Genomic DNA, 16,863 nt, shown 5'->3' on the forward strand with positions numbered 1-16,863 from the left:
TTTTTTTATAAAAAGAACTCATTGGCTGTTTCAAACCATTCTACACTAAAAACTAGGCTGTATGTTTAAATTTTAAAAAGCATGTTTTGTATTGGTTCAGAAAAATGTGTTACCAAAGAACATTACTATGGATTTGCTGTTAGGTTTGAAAAGTCAAGCACTCTTGCTCTTTGGATATGAAACATTGTCTGCTGAACTTCTGACCTCTCTCCTCACAGCAGTGTTCCATGACCTGTTGCTATGGTAGCAGGCAGGAGACACGTTGGGGGAAGGGTACATTTGGAAAGGGGTTGAAGTTTTCAACCAATAGAAATGTGTGATTTCATTTGAAAAAAAGTGGGAAGCACTGAGATTTGAAATTAACATGTATATGTGTGAAAAAAGAGAGGGAAACATTGCCATTTACTGGTTCTGGAGAGAGGAGAGAGGTGTGGAGCTCTGATATTCTGACTCTGATAGTCTGCTGTTTGAGTGACACATTTCTTTCTCAACTAACTATTTTAAAAGGTGAGTTATGAGTTTGAGAGGGGATGTATGTGGTGATTTTTGAGATAAATATTAGAATTGTGAATCTTCTTCAAAAGTTATGTTTTACATTTTGAGGTTTGCGAGATATTTAACTGTTTTGAACTTGTAAGATATTATGGAGTATGTTTTCACAATAAGTTTATGTGTACTGGTAAGAATGAGGAATACTGTTTTGTGCCTACCATCAAACCATGAGTCTGTGTGCAGAGAAGAATTGTTGACAGAGATTTAATTTGCGTTGCTGTTGAAAAGTAAGACTTGCAGTTGAAAAGGAAAGGACAGCTTGTTTTTAATTGTGATGGTTAGGATTTAGCAGAAATCACTTTGAAAGAAAAGAGAGGAAAATGGCAGCACATTTGAAATTAGCATTAGTTCTGTAAGAATTGCTGACCCAGGAAAGGGGCAGCCTGTGTTTTGTGCCTACCAACACAGCATGAGTCTGTGTGCATATAGGAATTGTTGTCTGAGATTTAATTTGTGAAGTTGTTGTTCTGTAAGGATTGCAGACCCAGGAAAGGGGCAGCCTGTGTTTTGTGCCTACCAACACAGCATGAGTCTGTGTGAATATAGGAATTGTGGCCAAAGATGTATTTTGTGTTGCAGTTGTTTTGTAAAACATGCACTTGCAGGAAAGGGGCAGCTTGTTTTCTTCAAATGTGGTGGTTAGCACTCAGCAGAAATCACTTAATCGCAAATGAGAGGCAAAAGCTAAAACATTTGAAACCAACAGGGTAGATTTCCCTTTCAAAATAGCAAAGGCACAGGTAGTTGCCATATGTTCAAAACTGAAAATAACCCTTAGCACACATGCACTGTTACATACATCCCAGCAGTCTTCATGCAGTTTTGGAAGTCTCTTTGCTCATCTGTCTTGCACCAGACAATACACAGTCTCCAGAAACACACTCTTGGCACACACGCAGCAGCTTCTCCCACACTCCCATGTGTAGTACTCAGGTCTGTGTGGTGTTTCAGATAGCACTGTGTAACGCAAACACATTCAACGTCAACAAGGCTCATTTCCTTTGCTCTAGTGTAGTCACTCAACCAGAATGCACATGCTCATGGTCTCAAGGAGCTGTTAGGACATGTGCTCTTTTCTGCCTCTGTGATCTACAAGGAAAATGTGTCAGGCTGTAACACTAATTATCACTTGCTCTACCATAGTAGTAAATGTGCTTTGAAATTGCCAATCAAATTCTGTTTTCTGCTTAGAAGCACACTATGAGGCTGTGTGCATATAGGAATTGTAGCCAGAGATGTAATTTGTGTTGCAGTTGTTCTGTAAATCATGCACTTGCAGGAAAGGGACAGCTTGTTTTCTTCAAATGTGGTGGTTGCACTCAGCAGAAATCACTTAATCGCAAATGAGAGGCAAAAGCTAAAACATTTGAAACCAAAAGGGTAGATTTCTCTTTCTAAATAGCAAAGGCACAGGTAGTTGCCATATGTTCAAAACTGAAACTAACCTCTCGCACACATGCACTGTTACATACATCCCAGCAGTCTTCATGCAGTTTTGAAGTCTCTTTGCTCATCTGTCTTGCACCAGACAATACACAGTCTCCAGAAACACACTCTTGGCACACATGCAGCAGCTTCTCCAACACTCCCATGCGTAGTACTCAGCTCTGTGTGATGTTTCAGATAGCATTGTGTAATGCATACACATTCAACGTCACCAAGGCCTCATTTTTTTTTATCTAGTCTAATCACTCACCCTGTAACATATGGTCATGGTCTCAAGGAGCTGTTAGGACATGTGCTGTTTTCTGCCTCTGTAAATGATAAGGAAAATGTGTCAGGCTCTAACAGTAATTTGGTACTATTCAGGAACACTGTTTTGTTTCAAAAAACATAGCATGAGTCTGTGTGTATACAGGAATTGTGGGCAGAGATTTAATTTGTGAAGTTGTTGTTCTGAAAGAAATGCAGTCCCAGGAAAGGGGCAGCCTGTGTTATGTGCCTAAAATGACGATATGAGTCTGTGTGCACACAGGAATTGTGGGCAGAGATTTAATTTATGAAGTTGTTGTTCAGTAAGAATTGCAGTCCCAGGAAAGGGGCAGCCTGTGTTATGTTCCTAAAATGATGGCATGAGTCTGTGTGCGCACAGGAATTGTGGGCAGAGATTTAATTTGTGAAGTTGTTGTTCAGTAAGAATTGCAGTCCCAGGAAAGGGGCAGCCTGTGTTATGTTCCTAAAATGATGGCATGAGTCTGTGTGCGCACAGGAATTGTGGGCAGAGATTAAATTTGTGAAGTTGTTGTTCAGTAAGAATTGCAGTCCCAAGAAAGGGGCAGCCTGTTGTCTTTACACAAATGATCCCTTAGCACACATGCACTGTTACATACATCCCTGCAGTCTTCATGCAGTTCTGGAAGTCTCCTTGCTCATCTCTCTTGCAGCTGACAATACATAGTCTCCAGAAACACACTCTTGGCACACATGCAGCAGCTTCTCCAACACTCCCATGTGTAGTACTTAGCTCTGTGTGATGTTTCAGAAAGCAGTGTATAACGCAAACACATAAAAACATCATCAAGGCCTCATTTTCTTTGCTCTACTCTAATCACTCATCCAGGTTGCAGATGCTTATGGTATGAAGTAGCTGTTAGGAAATGTGCTCTTTTCTGTCTCTGTAAACTATAAAGAAAATGTGTCAGGCTGTAACAGCAATTATCAGTTGCTCTACCACAGTAGTAAATGTGCTTTGAAATTGCCAATCAAATTCTGTTTTCTGCTTAGAATCACACCATGAGGCTGTGTGCGCGCAGGAATTGTGGCCAGAGATGTAATTTGTGTTGCAGTTGTTCTGTAAAACATGCACTTGCAGGAAAGGGACAGCTTGTTTTCTTCAAATGTGGTGGTTAGCACTCAGCAGAAATCACTAAATCGCAAATGAGAGGCACAAGCTAAAACATTTGAAACCAACAGGGTAGATTTTCCTTTCAAAATAGCAAAGGCACAGGTAGTTGCCATATGTTCAAAACTCAAATTAACCCTTACCACACATGCACTGTTACATACATCCCTGCAGTCTTCATGCAGTTTTGGAAGTCTCTTTGCTCATCTGTCTTGCACCAGACAATACACAGTCTCCAGAAACACACTCTTGGCACACACGCAGCAGCTTCTCCAACACTCCCATGCGTAGTACTCAGCTTTGTGTGGTGTTTCAGATAGCACTGTGTAACGCAAAGACATTCAACAACACCAAGGCTCATTTCCTTTGCTCTAGTGTAGTCACTCACCCAGGTTGCACATGCTCATGGTATGAAGTAGCTGTTAGGACATGTGCTCTTTTCTGCCTCTGTAATCTACAAGGAAAATGTGTCAGGCTGTAACAGTAATTATCACTTGCTCTACCACAGTAGTAAATGTGCTTTGAAATTGCCAATGAAATTCTGTTTTCTGCTTAGAATCACACCATGAGGCTGTGTGTGCACAGGAATTGTGGCCAGAGTTGTAATTTGTGTTGCAGTTGTTCTGTAAAACATGCACTTGCAGGAAAGGGACAGCTTGTTTTCTTCGAATGTGGTGGTTAGCACTCAGCAGAAATCACTAAATCGCAAATGAGAGGCAAAAGCTAAAACATTTTAAATTATTGAAAAGCTAAAAAAATTTAAATGAATTATAATTACAAAAAGGTATTTTTTTTACAGTTTCTTGCAGGTATTGCTGAGCAACAGTGAAAAAATAAAAAATGCCTTTAAGGACAAGAAAGAGGAAAGAAAAGCAACAACAACTATATCTGGACAAAACTGGAAAAAAAAATAGGAGGAAAATCTGGTGATGGCAAAAAGAAAAAGTCTACTGGTAAGCAGAGTAGAGATTTCTTAAAAAAGATCTTCAAAAAACAAAAAAATGGAAAAAATAAATGTAAAACAAACAGTGTTTTAGGTACTAAGCAACAACAGAGTCAACAGCAGAAAGCAAAAGCTAATGTACAATCAGAAGTATGTAAAACAGATTTAACACGAAAATTAGATTTTAAAAACATTCGTCGAAAAATGTTTCAGAGAAGAGTGATGTTAAATTTGCTAAAGGATGTGAAAAAATATAAGAAAAAATCAAAATTTATTAAGAATTTTTTTTTATAGAAAATATTGTAAGTAAGGCTTTGGAAATAAAAAGAAAACTTTTTATTCTAATTTTGAATAGGATGCGTAGATTAGATAAATTAGTCAATGCAATGAAGTCAAAAAGCAAAAGGAAAAGAGAAGTGAAACAAAGTAACTTTTGTAAAGTGTTCTTGGGAGAATGGAAACACAGTTCAAGTACTGAACCATTTTTTAATGAAGAGAGTTATCTTCAAAGTAATAGTTTGTTGCATGCAGTTGACACCAATGGTAGAGCATATGAAGTTAACCCCTTCGGTGCTCATGACGGAACGGTTCCGTCATGAGCGTCGGTTGAGCTGTGCTCATGACGGAACCGTTCCGTCATGACCACGCCCGCGCAAGAAACCGTCAGCACAGCGGCGGAATTCACGCAGCATGGAAGGGGTTAAGGATGGTTGTGTGATGGAAAAAGAGAAAATGGTCCCAAGAAATGAGGAAGAAGTAATGGCTGCTGAGGCTATGGGGAGACGTCCAAAAGCCCCAGTGTACACTTGGAACTGTAGTAGCAATTGTACTGTGCGTCAGGAATCTATTGATAAATTATGTGACTTTCTAAGAGAATATAGTAAAAAGAGTGTAAAACAGAAGATGAAGGTGCTTCAAACACTAGATCCATGCAGAGTGAGAGAGAATACTGGTTTGCAAGGACATTCTCTGGCTTGTCTATCTAGAAAAGTGTGTAAAAGTGTTTTTCATCATTTTAGGATGCTGGCTGTTCATCATACTGAAATGAGAAAGTTTGTGAGAACATTGTATTTTGCTAAAAGTCCACCAGTAAAGTTGAATGAGTTGAATAATGCTCTGTTCCGTGGATCTGTATCAGATGTAGTGAAGGTTACTGATGAGATTCAGTTTTGTTACTTTGGTCCAGAACAAGAAAGTGCAGAAAAGGACACAGTTAATGAGGAAAATGAGGAACAGAATGTAGAACTCTTTATTACTAAAAATTTTGAGGATGAAATGACAAAATTTACTATCATCTCTAATGAAAGACCAAATATTACTTGTATTTGTTGCCACAGAAGCCATTATAAAATTCAAACAAGGAATGTTGATCTGTATAAAAAAAGTGAAAATGAAGATAATTATAAGTGGAAGGATTTTGCAACATATACATTTCTGGAAAATTGTTTTGATTTGGGTGAAGATCAGCGTATTTGTAAATACTGTTATAACAAGGTAGAAGAAAATAGAATGCCGACCAGAGCTGTACATAATAATTTAGAATTGGATGCTATTCCTGCCGAACTTTCTGAATTAAATACATATGAGTCTATACTCATTCAATGTGTTCATCCGTTCCAGACCATAGTACGTATGGAGCCCAAAACTGGTAAATTACCTCCTTCAGATTTACTGAGAGGTTTAAAAGGAAGAGTGGTGTATTTGCCCTTGGATTTGAAAAAAAATATGGAAACTATTGATGCAGATACTTTGGAAACTGAACCATTAGTTATTCTGGTTAATGGTGTACCTACAAAGAATAAGAAGATTTGGCAGGAGCTGGTAGATGTACGGAAAGTACAAAGAGAAAATTTATATTTGAAAAGGAATAATAAATGGTATGAATCAATTTATATAGATGAAGAAGAAGAAGATTTACAAGAAGACACAGAAACACCAACTGGACAAATTGAAAAAGTGGACAAGTCAAAGGAAGAAGAAATTTATGAACATTTTAGCATACATCCTCTTCATTCAAAAGAAGTTATGGGAGACACTATTGATCTGTTTCAGATGAAGAAAGCAAAAGGAACTCCCGTGAGTGTATGGGAGAAGAGCTTGGAAGCTCGATGTTTTCCTCAGCTGTTTCCTACAGGAAAAGGTGGACGATACGATGAACGCCCAGAACAGATTCCAGCTTCTGAGTATCGGACTACAAGACTATATGCTGAAGATTCAAGATTTCGTCAAAGTATTCCTTATTTGTTTCATCTTTTATTTGAAAGCGACTTGTCTGCATTATCATATGCAGTAAATCACATTTTAAAAAGTGGAGTACATCTACATAATGTGTCTGCTAAGGATTTTATGGAGAAAGTGCAGCACCGAGATGATCATTTGGAAACACAACTGATCAATCTGATGGCTTGTCAGCGTGGGACAAATGAATATTGGTACCGACGCCATGGTGAATTAAAATGCATGTTACGGAATTTAGGAACTCCTACATGGTTTGTAACCCTAAGCTGTGCCGAGTACGCTTGGGATGATTTATTGGATTTTCTACGAGAGGCAAATTCAAACATTAAAAACATTGAATACAAGACAGCAGGAGAACTGTGCTCATTGGATCCGGTTAATGTTTGCAGATATTTCAATCATAGATTTGAGGCTATGATGTCCTTCATCTGCAATAAAAAAAATCCACCTCTTGGAGAAGTAGTGGATTTCTTTTGGAGAAAAGAGTACCAGGCAAGAGGTGCTCCTCATATTCATATGCTGTTGTGGATCAAGGATGCACCAAAATTTGGAACAGATGCTGATGAAGCAGTGTTATCTTTCATTGAAGAATATGCAACATGTGCTATACCTAATAGCACAGAAGAGAAAAAGTTAAAAGAACAAGTTTTACGTTTCCAAAGTCATCGGTGTGGAAAATACTGTCGACGGAAGTACAAGACCAAAGATAAATTCTACACAAAGTGTCGATTTGGATTTCCTAGACCTGTTCTTTCAAAAGGAAGAGTCAACAGTTTTATGTCAGCTGTGCGACATACTATAACCAGAAAATCTCCCAAAAATACATACAACCTAAGAAGAAAAGAAGAGTCAAAATTTATAAATGACTTCAACCCAGTCATTTTATCCATGTGGAATGCTAACATGGATATTCAGTATGTGGCAGACAATTCTATTGCTGTTGCTCGGTATGTCACATCTTACATCACTAAATCTGACAAAACAGAATTGAAGGAAATGTGGGAAGAGATTTCTCACGAGAAAACTGTCAGTAAGAAGCTGTACAGTTTCAGTTTAAAGATGTTATCGCATCGAGAAATTGGATCCTACGAATGCTCAGATAGGTTATCATCTGCAAGTCTTTACTCGAAATCCAGAAGAATAATTTGGGTAAGCTTAGGCCTTGGAGGAATGAGAAATCGGGTACTGAAATCTGTTGGAGAAATTGAATATTTGGCCGAGAATGACCCAGAAAGTACAGATATTTTGAAAACAAACATGTTGGACACATATTACCCAAAAAGAAGTCATCATCTTGAGAACATGTGTCTCTATGAAGTGCTGCAGAACTACATTTTTTCACGGAAAGCCACAGAAGACATCAACAATGGAAAATATAAAGTCATTGGTGAGGAAGGATGTTTGGTGAAGCAAACAAAAGGAAGTTTGATAAATCACAGGAAGCTGAGTTGCGACACTACTGACAAAAAGGAATTTTACTACTTGGCTCTTTTACAGCTGTTTAAACCATGGCGTTCAGAGGACGAACTACTGGGAGAATTTCAAAGCTATGAAGATTCTTTTAATGCTAGCAAAGATAGCATAGAATGCAGTACTTTCACAACTTATGTCCAAATGTTAAATGAAGAAAATGAACAGGAAGCAAAAATTGCAGCTGAAGTAGCTAGAGACAGTTCTCAAGACAGCCAAAGTACAGGAACACTTAGTCAAGATCCCCTAGGACAACCAATCATAGAAAATGAAGCTGCAGTAGCCATGACTGAAGTAGAAACGGGTATGAATCAAGCACAGAAAGATTCAATCGACTTACTAAATCTGGAACAACAACTGAATGAAGAACAAAAACAAATTCATGAAGAAGTCACCCAAAAAATTGATCATGGATTATTACATGAAAAAAAACAGTGCTCATGCACATCATTTGAACCAATCAGGATGTATGTGAGTGGACAAGCTGGAACTGGTGTACGTTTCTTAATAAAAGTCATCAGAAGCTACCTACAGCAAAAAACAGCTTCAAATTTGTCTTGTGTGGTAACTGCTCCAACTGGGTTAGCAGCCTATAACATAAAAGGAATTACCTTACATCACTTGCTAATGTTACCAGTGGAGCATGAGAACAAAATAGAATACCACAAGCTAACTGGAGAAGCATGCTTCGAAGTTTCAAGAGTGTTGAAGAAGATGCAAGTTCTCATTATTGATGAGGTGAGCATGGTTTCAAACTTAATGCTTGCCTTTGTGCATTTAAGAATGCAACAAATTCTTAAGAGAGACTATGACGTGTTATTTGGAGGTAAACACGTCATAGTTTTTGGAGATCTTTTACAGCTCACTCCAGTTAAAGGACAACCAGTGTTTAATACTGTGACACATGAAGACACGAAGAAGTCATTAGGAAGCATTGGTAATGCGAATATTTGGTCGTTCTTTGAGTACAAAGAACTCACTACCAATATGAGACAAGCAAACGACGAAGATTATGCAAGTATTCTGAAAGATATCAGAATTGGACTACTCACAGAAGTTGGCAAAAAAGCATTACAGAGTAGGATGCTACATAGTTTATTTCCAAATGAAGAAATAGTTGCAGAGAAAATATACAAGAACATTGCTGAAAAAAATACTGTAATCTGCTTAATGCCAACACTACGTGAGTGCTCAATATTCAATGAGGAACTTTTGAAATTGGAAAAGGAAGAGATTAAGAAAATGGAAGCAGAGGACAAAATTCAGCATGAAAGAATTACTTTTACATTAACAGGCAAACTGAAAAATAAATTGGATTCACTAAAGAAGAACATTTCCAAAACAGCTGGAGTAGAAAAAAATCTATATGTTTGCATGAATTGTCGAGTGATTTTAAGGAGAAATTTGGATGTAGAAAAAGGTTTAGTGAATGGAGCTATGGGAAGAGTTGTGGGTTTTATTAATTATCAGAAAAAAGAAGGAATTGAATGTTTAAAAATAAAATTTGATCAGATAGAAGAAGTTAAAGACATTTGTCGTTGTTCAGTTCGTTTCATGCTTGTGAAAGACTTATATGTGCGTAGAAAGCAGTTTCCATTTTCTCTAGCATATGCTGTAACTATTCACAAGTCTCAAGGATTGACTGTAGATAGTGCTTTTGTAAACATTGGTTCTACTGTGTTCAAAGAAGGTATGGCATATGTTGCTCTGTCACGAGTAAAAACATTATCTGGTTTATTTATGATAGACTTTGATGACTCAAAAGTTAGTGCTGATACAAACTGTGTAAAGGAGTATAATAGATTAAGAAGAACCTATGCTCCTCATTTAGGACAGTATCCTGTGATTGAAAAACATGTTGTTTCTCGGAAAAGGAGATTTGAAAATATCTGTAATGTGGATGAACAGAACAAAAAAAAAAAGGACAGTGATGTGATAGCAAGGAAAAAGAAAAAGGACAGTGTTGAAAAGGTTGTTGGTTGCCATTTTGAAAATGGCTCTGGTGTCAACTGCTACGCAAATGTAGTGCTGAATGTTGTATTTTATCTTGAAAAGTTGCTAGAACAGATAATAGTAAATCACGGAAAAAGATTGTGTTCTCTGCTGAGTCTCCTTTATGAGAAGCTGAGTACTGATAAAACTGAAATAGAAAGTGCTACTGATGTTACAAATCTTTTAGATGTATGTTGTGGTTCTACACAGTTTAAAGAAAATGTCCAGCAAGATGCACAGGAATTCTTAATATATATTTTGAGTGTACTTGAAGATGAAGGAGTAGAAGTAGAAAACGTATTTGGTGTCTCTTACAAATGGGAACATTGCTGTGAAAACTGTATGAACACATGTAGTAGTAATGTTGATTCAGAAAGGTTCATATTTTTACCATTACCACAAAGTAAATCAGTGACTTTTAGTAAATTAGTTAAAGATGCCAATCACAACATGGAATGTTCTGAATGTAAATCTGACATGTTTTCAACGTTATTTTTACAGAAATATGGTCAGTATGTAATTTTAATGATGCAACGTTGTAGAGCTGATGGTTCAAAATTGGATACTTTAATAAAGAAGTTTACAGGACAACAATTATCAATTTCTGGAAAAACTTTTGTTACAGTTGCAATAATTTTTCATGAAGGACCTACTGTAACTTCTGGACATTACACAGTTTATCTTAAATGTGAAAAAGGCTGGACACTGTGTAATGATTCCCAATTGATTTTCAAGCAACGTTTGCCTTATGATTTACCCAATTCTTACTTAATTTTTCTGAAACCTAAATTTTGAAAAATAAAAACTGCATCTGAAGAAAGCATTTTTTGTAATATTAAAGGATTATAATTGAAGATATCACTTAAAAAGAATTTTGAAATTACTATTTGGCCTAAAGGAAAAGTAATAAAAACAATTGTGGACTCCTTTGACAGAAATTATTTTGGCATGTGTGCTTTTGCGACAAGGTTTAAAGACGGTTTATCTAGAAAAATTTTATTCATCTAGAAAAGTACTTGTAATATATATGTAATATTTCTAACAAGATATATTTTAGTGAGGATAGTTTTTGGGCTTTTTTTAAACAATCTTTTAGATTGTTTTTTTTTTGCCCGCTGTTAAATGATGAATACAATTGTTTTCACTATTTTAAGTGAAAATTAAAAAATTCTGAAAACAGCAAAAAAGGGCAAAAAATTGCTTTGTAAAATATGTAAAAACATGTAATGCTTTTTGTAATGTATGATTGAATATTAATACTTTTTTTCTTTTTTTGCAGAACTAGAAATAAATAAAAAAAAACGAAATTCTGTTTCCTTGCAAAATACAAAAAAATTATTTTTTACAAATAAGTTATTTTTTTATTAAAAAAAAGTGAAAAATATTTGTATTTCTCAATCCTCCCTTTTCATGCTTCCATTTCTTCACCTCTTTTTGTACATTCAATTTTTTTTTTAATTTTTTAAAGAACATCCTTGGGTGCGCGCAAGGTGCGCGCACCCCCAAAAAAAGAAAATAAATAAATAAATCCCCCCAAAAAATTTTGGGGTTTAGTTTTTAAGTGGCTCTTAAAAGAGCCCTTGAGTTAATGGAGGGAAACAGGAAGAGAAAAACGAAAAAAAAGAAAAAACATCTATGGCCTACTGCACTCATGCGCATCAAATTTTCTCTGAATGAGATCAAGACTGGTCTCACACACAGAAATAAGTCGACCGCAATCAGTGCAGCGTGTGGATAACCTCGCAAAACAAGGTGGTCCAAAAAGAGGTGTGGAAGAAGGCAAAGGCACCACTGGAGAAGAAGTGCTCGCCTGAGCTGCTGCAGATGTCGTTGGTTGAGCAGGTGGAGGGTTTGCTCCAGAAGCTCGACGAAAAGTCACTGGATGCATTTGTCAACATGCCTCAACATAGTGTGAATGCTAAAAGAATACTTCTTGTTAGGATTCCCACGTGACAAGACTTTTTGACAAAGTACACAAGTAACTTTAGGTGCATTTACCTGTTTTTTGTCCCTCTGGAAAAGTGAAAAACTGCCATATAAAGCTGTCTTTCTGCTTCCTGTTCCTCTGCCTCTCAAGAGTGTCCTGGTCACTGTCTGAAGATGGTTGCTGTTCAGCCATTGTCTCTCAACAACAGAATAGCTCCTTCTCCAAAGGAATCAGAACTAATAATGAGGGGAGTAGGTGTGGTTTGGGAAGAATCTGGAACTGAAAGTACTTCAAACCAATCAAAAGTGATGATTCATGATCACATGACTTGCCATGAGGGGATTGGGTGTGATGTTGAAACAATCAGAAACTGAAAGTAATGATAACCAATTAGAAGTGTTGTTTTATTAAGCATATAACCCGAGGTGCGCGCACGGAGCAAGCTCAGAGCGCGCACCTTGTGTTTACGCATGCGCGAATGCGTAGGAGCGCATGTGCATATGTCATATGCGCGTACGTAACGCGCATACGTTGCACACGCGTATACGCGAACGTTAATGCGCGTAATTTAAGCGTATGCAGAAGTGAACCGCGTGGAGCGCGTACGACGCACGCACGCATGCGTACGTACGTACGCATACAATCTGGGTGCGCGCTCCCAGCGCGCACTATAACGTATGTATGCATACGTAAATAACGTACGACGGTATTCATAAAAAACTTACGAAAACGTACTAGGTGCGCGCTCAGAGCGCGCACCCCAAGAATTTATATAAAAAAAAAAAAGTGGAGAAAAATTAATTGCAAAAATAAAATAAACTGTTCAACTTTATCCTAATTGAGAGTTAAAAAAAAGAGCAAAAACAAATAAAAGGATACAGATAATATATAAATGAATACATAGGAATTTTATTTTAATTAAAAAAAAATAATAATAATTTAATAATTCAAAAATTAGCATTTAAAAAACCATACAAATTCACAGAAAAAAAAATATTTAATTTAATAATTCAAAAATTAGTATTTAAAAAACCGTACAAATTCACTGAAAAAACCAAAGGTTTCACAAACGTTATAGTTAGGAATTAGCATTTAAAAAACCTTGCAAATTCACTGAAAAAACCATAGGTTTCACACACGTTATAGTTAGCTGGACATTTCTCTCATACAAAACCAATGAAATTCCCCCGTTATAGTTAGTTCAGCTAACTATAACTCGCGCGCCCGCAATGCACTGCTGATGACGTCACATATTACATCACTCATGACATGGTCAGTAACATCACTCATGACATCACTGATGACATCTCAAATGACATCACTGATGACATCACTGATGACATCATCCTTGTGATAGAGTGGTAGACCTCCTCTCACCCTAATATAACCTTTGATACACACATTCAAAAATAGAGACTAAAATTTTAAAAACAAGCGACATACCAATACCAGTTCCAACAACCTCTTCAGTAAATCTAAGATCCACATACACATCCACTCATTCACCAACAGTCCTATAAAGTCACTCATACATGTACTCACTCATCATATGTACTCATACACCTATACATCCTGTTACACAACGCCACTCATCCATAGAGTTACTCACACACATAGTCACTCATGCTAATAAAGAATCAAACATACATTTACTTGCATATACAGTTATACACATGCCACCACACTTACTTCTACAGAAAGTTACACATACTTACTCTTTTAAAAAAATCACTTAAAGAAACACATACTTATTCATACAGGAACTCTTTCAATCTCTCACTCTCACATATACTCACTTATATACGACGATACACACATATACTAGTTTAAAACATATGTAGTTACTCATAAAGACACTATTGAGACAGTCGTTCACTCACTAACACACCCATACACACACTCATCCACCCATACAGTCCTGCACACATGCTGTCTTCAACACATACAAACAGTGAGTCACTCATTCATACACCTATGCACTACGTAATACCCCCCACCGAACCATGCAGACACTTAGACTGATACTCAAAAAAACAACTAATAACCTATATAGACACTCATGTAGCTACTCACCAACCCATGCAGCCACTTATACACAAAGTGAGAGACTGATGCAGATATTTACATATTTAAACATTACTCACTAAGCCATGTATTCACTATGATACACTTAATCAGTCAGTTACACAATCAATTTTTCAAAAACAAATCATCCATTTAGACACTTATATACCCATTTATTCTTCCATAGACCTTGAGATATACATATATAAAACATATTTAATTTTCAGAAAAACACACATTCACTGGATTATGTCATCAGTGATGTCATCAGTGATGTCATTTGAGATGTCATCAGTGATGTCATGAGTGATGTCACTGACCATGTCATGGGTGATGTAATATGTGACGTCATCAGCAGTGCATTGCGGGCGCGCGAGTTATAGTTAGCTGAACTAACTATAACGGGGGAATTTCATTGGTTTTGTATGAGAGAAATGCCCAGCTAACTATAACGTGTGTGAAACCTATGGTTTTTTCAGTGAATTTGCAAGGTTTTTTAAATGCTAATTCCTAACTATAACGTTTGTGAAACCTTTGGTTTTTTCAGTGAATATATATATACATGTATATATATATATATATATTACCTACTGGCGGTCGCCAGTAGGTAGTTATAGTTAGGACCCTGTTTCCATAGGAAATCCGCAACATTCTATTTGGAATAACTTTGGCGCCGGTCGACGAATCCTCGCGAAATTTTCAAAACTAATGGGGTGCTACGCTCCACTCCTACCCTGAAAGTCTCGGGGGGATTCGTCAAGCGGGGGCTGAGAAAAAAGGGGGGTCCCAAAACGCGTTTTCCCCATGCATTTTTCCATAGGACCTTTAGACACAGCTACAGCCCGAACGGCTGAACAGAATTACTTGTAATTTGGCAGAGAGGTAGTCCTCAGGTCAAGGAAGTGCCTTTTGTAGGTCTGGTGTAAATCTGTTCAGTAGTTCCTGAGAAAATAGCATTTAAATCAATATATATATCTGTAAGCGCGCTCCGTGCGCTTACCGTGCGCTTACGGTAAGCTTACCGTACGCGTACGGTGCCGTGCGCGAGCTCAAATCTGATTGGTTGTCACATGACTGTAAACATTCGAATCGGACGAAATCAGGAAGTGTCGGCCGCCATTTCGTGTGTTTCACACAGAGAAAAAAAGGGAGAGAACGTGAAAAGGGGGCAAGGCAGAGAGTTACAGACCCCCTAACATTTGAAAGGGGGTCAAAGAAGGACACAAAAGTACAAACAAACATTTATTAATTTAAAAAAAAAATCGCGGGGTACGCGTACGGTAAGCTTACGGTAAGCTTACCGTACGCGTACGGTAGAAAAAAAAAATAAAAAAAGAAATAAAATTCAGATTTAAGTGTTTAGATATTAGGGGGCTCTAAAAAGAGCCGTTGTGTTTTTGAAGTGATTTTTTAGTGGTACCTACAAGTAAGTACCGACGCAGAGTCTAAGGTTCAAGAGGAAGACTCTGTTCCCTTCATCATTGAAGTGTACACCATCTCCTCTATAAATGTCTTGCATGTCGTAACGCAAGTTGTTGTGGTAAATGGAACCCATACCATAGTCTCGGAGGAAAGCAGAAACAGATTTGTTGACGTGCTTTCTTGCTTTGTCAATCTGCGGACAAAAATGATTGGACCAGTTCCATTTTTGCCTTTGGCATATGTTAGAATACACAAAGGCAGTTTTAGGGAAAAGTGAAAACAGTTGTGCAAAGGTCTCCTTCATAAGCATTTCCAGACCTACCCCAGTCAAAGTGCCTAGGTCATTGCCACCACAGTGCACTATTATGAGGTCAGGGTGTTGGATTTGCATGAAGGATTTCACCAATGGCATCAATTGGTGCCACTTTAACCCTCTCTGACCAATCCATTTAATGTCTACATTTGGCAAAGCAAGGTCTCTCACCATACCTGTTTTCTCTGCATACTTTTCACTCCAGAAGACATAGCTGTGCCCTACAATCCACACTGTGAACATCTTCAAAGGAGATCTGGATGCACTCAGGAGGTGTATTTCAGTAGAAAGGGAAAAAGAAATGAAAGACAGTTTGGAAATGGAGGCATACATATTTTTTTTAAATAAAAAGAACTCATTGGCTGTTTCATACCATTCTACACTAAAAACTAGGCTGTACGTGTCAATTTATAGAAGCATGTTTTGTATTGGTACAGAAAAATGTGTTACCAAAGAACATTACTATGGATTTGCTGTTAGGTTAGAAAAGTCAAGCACTCTTGCTCTTTGAAAATGAAACATTGTGTGGTGAACTTCTGACCTGACTTCACACATCAGTGTTCCATGAGCTGTTGCTATGTGAGCAGGCAGAAGTCAAGTTGGGGGAAGGGTACTAGGCAGAAGTCAAGTTGGGGGAAGGGTACTTTTGGAAAAGGGTTGGTTTTCAACCAATAGAAATGTGTGATTACATTTGAAAAAAAGGGGGAAGCACTGAGATTTGAAATTAACATGTATATGTGTGGAAAAAGAGAGGGAAACATTGCCATTATCTGGTTTTGCTGAGAGGAGAGAGGTGTACAGAACAGAGATCCTGGCTCTGATAATCTTCTGTTTGAGTGCCACATTTCTTTCACAACTAACTAATTTTAAAGGTGAGTTATGAGTTTGAGAGGGGATGTATGTGGTAAATTAAGAAATGAATAATAGAATTGGGATTCCTTTTGTTGAAGTTGTGTTTATCATTTTGTGTTTTGGGAGAAATTTAAATGTAAGGAACATGTAAAATATTATGGACTATGTTTTTACCATAAATTAAGGTGTACTGGTATAAATGAGGAATACTTTTAGGGTTTGAGGTTGCAGTCAGTAATGCAAATACA

General features: G+C 37.3%; 1 protein-coding gene across 1 annotated transcript; it reads left to right on the plus strand.

The window, feature by feature from the left end:
- Nucleotides 1-4,221: 4,221 nt before the first annotated feature.
- On the plus strand, nt 4,222-11,639 carry LOC146864186 (uncharacterized). The gene is made up of 2 exons (XM_085640718.1): nt 4,222-4,894; nt 5,035-11,639. Exon 2 carries the CDS (start codon nt 5,055-5,057, stop codon nt 10,830-10,832), a length of 5,778 nt encoding a protein of 1,925 aa, XP_085496844.1. The 5' UTR covers nt 4,222-4,894; nt 5,035-5,054; the 3' UTR covers nt 10,833-11,639.
- The last annotated feature ends 5,224 nt before the right edge of the window (nt 11,640-16,863 follow it).

The sequence above is a fragment of the Triturus cristatus genome, chromosome 2_1 (assembly GCF_964204655.1).
Source record: "Triturus cristatus chromosome 2_1, aTriCri1.1, whole genome shotgun sequence".
Classification (NCBI taxonomy): Eukaryota; Metazoa; Chordata; class Amphibia; order Caudata; family Salamandridae; genus Triturus; species Triturus cristatus.

What these genes read in the sequence shown, in the direction of transcription:
- LOC146864186 (XM_085640718.1), top strand. Translation starts at nt 5,055, where the DNA reads ATGGAAAAAGAGAAAATGGTCCCAAGAAATGAGGAAGAAGTAATGGCT.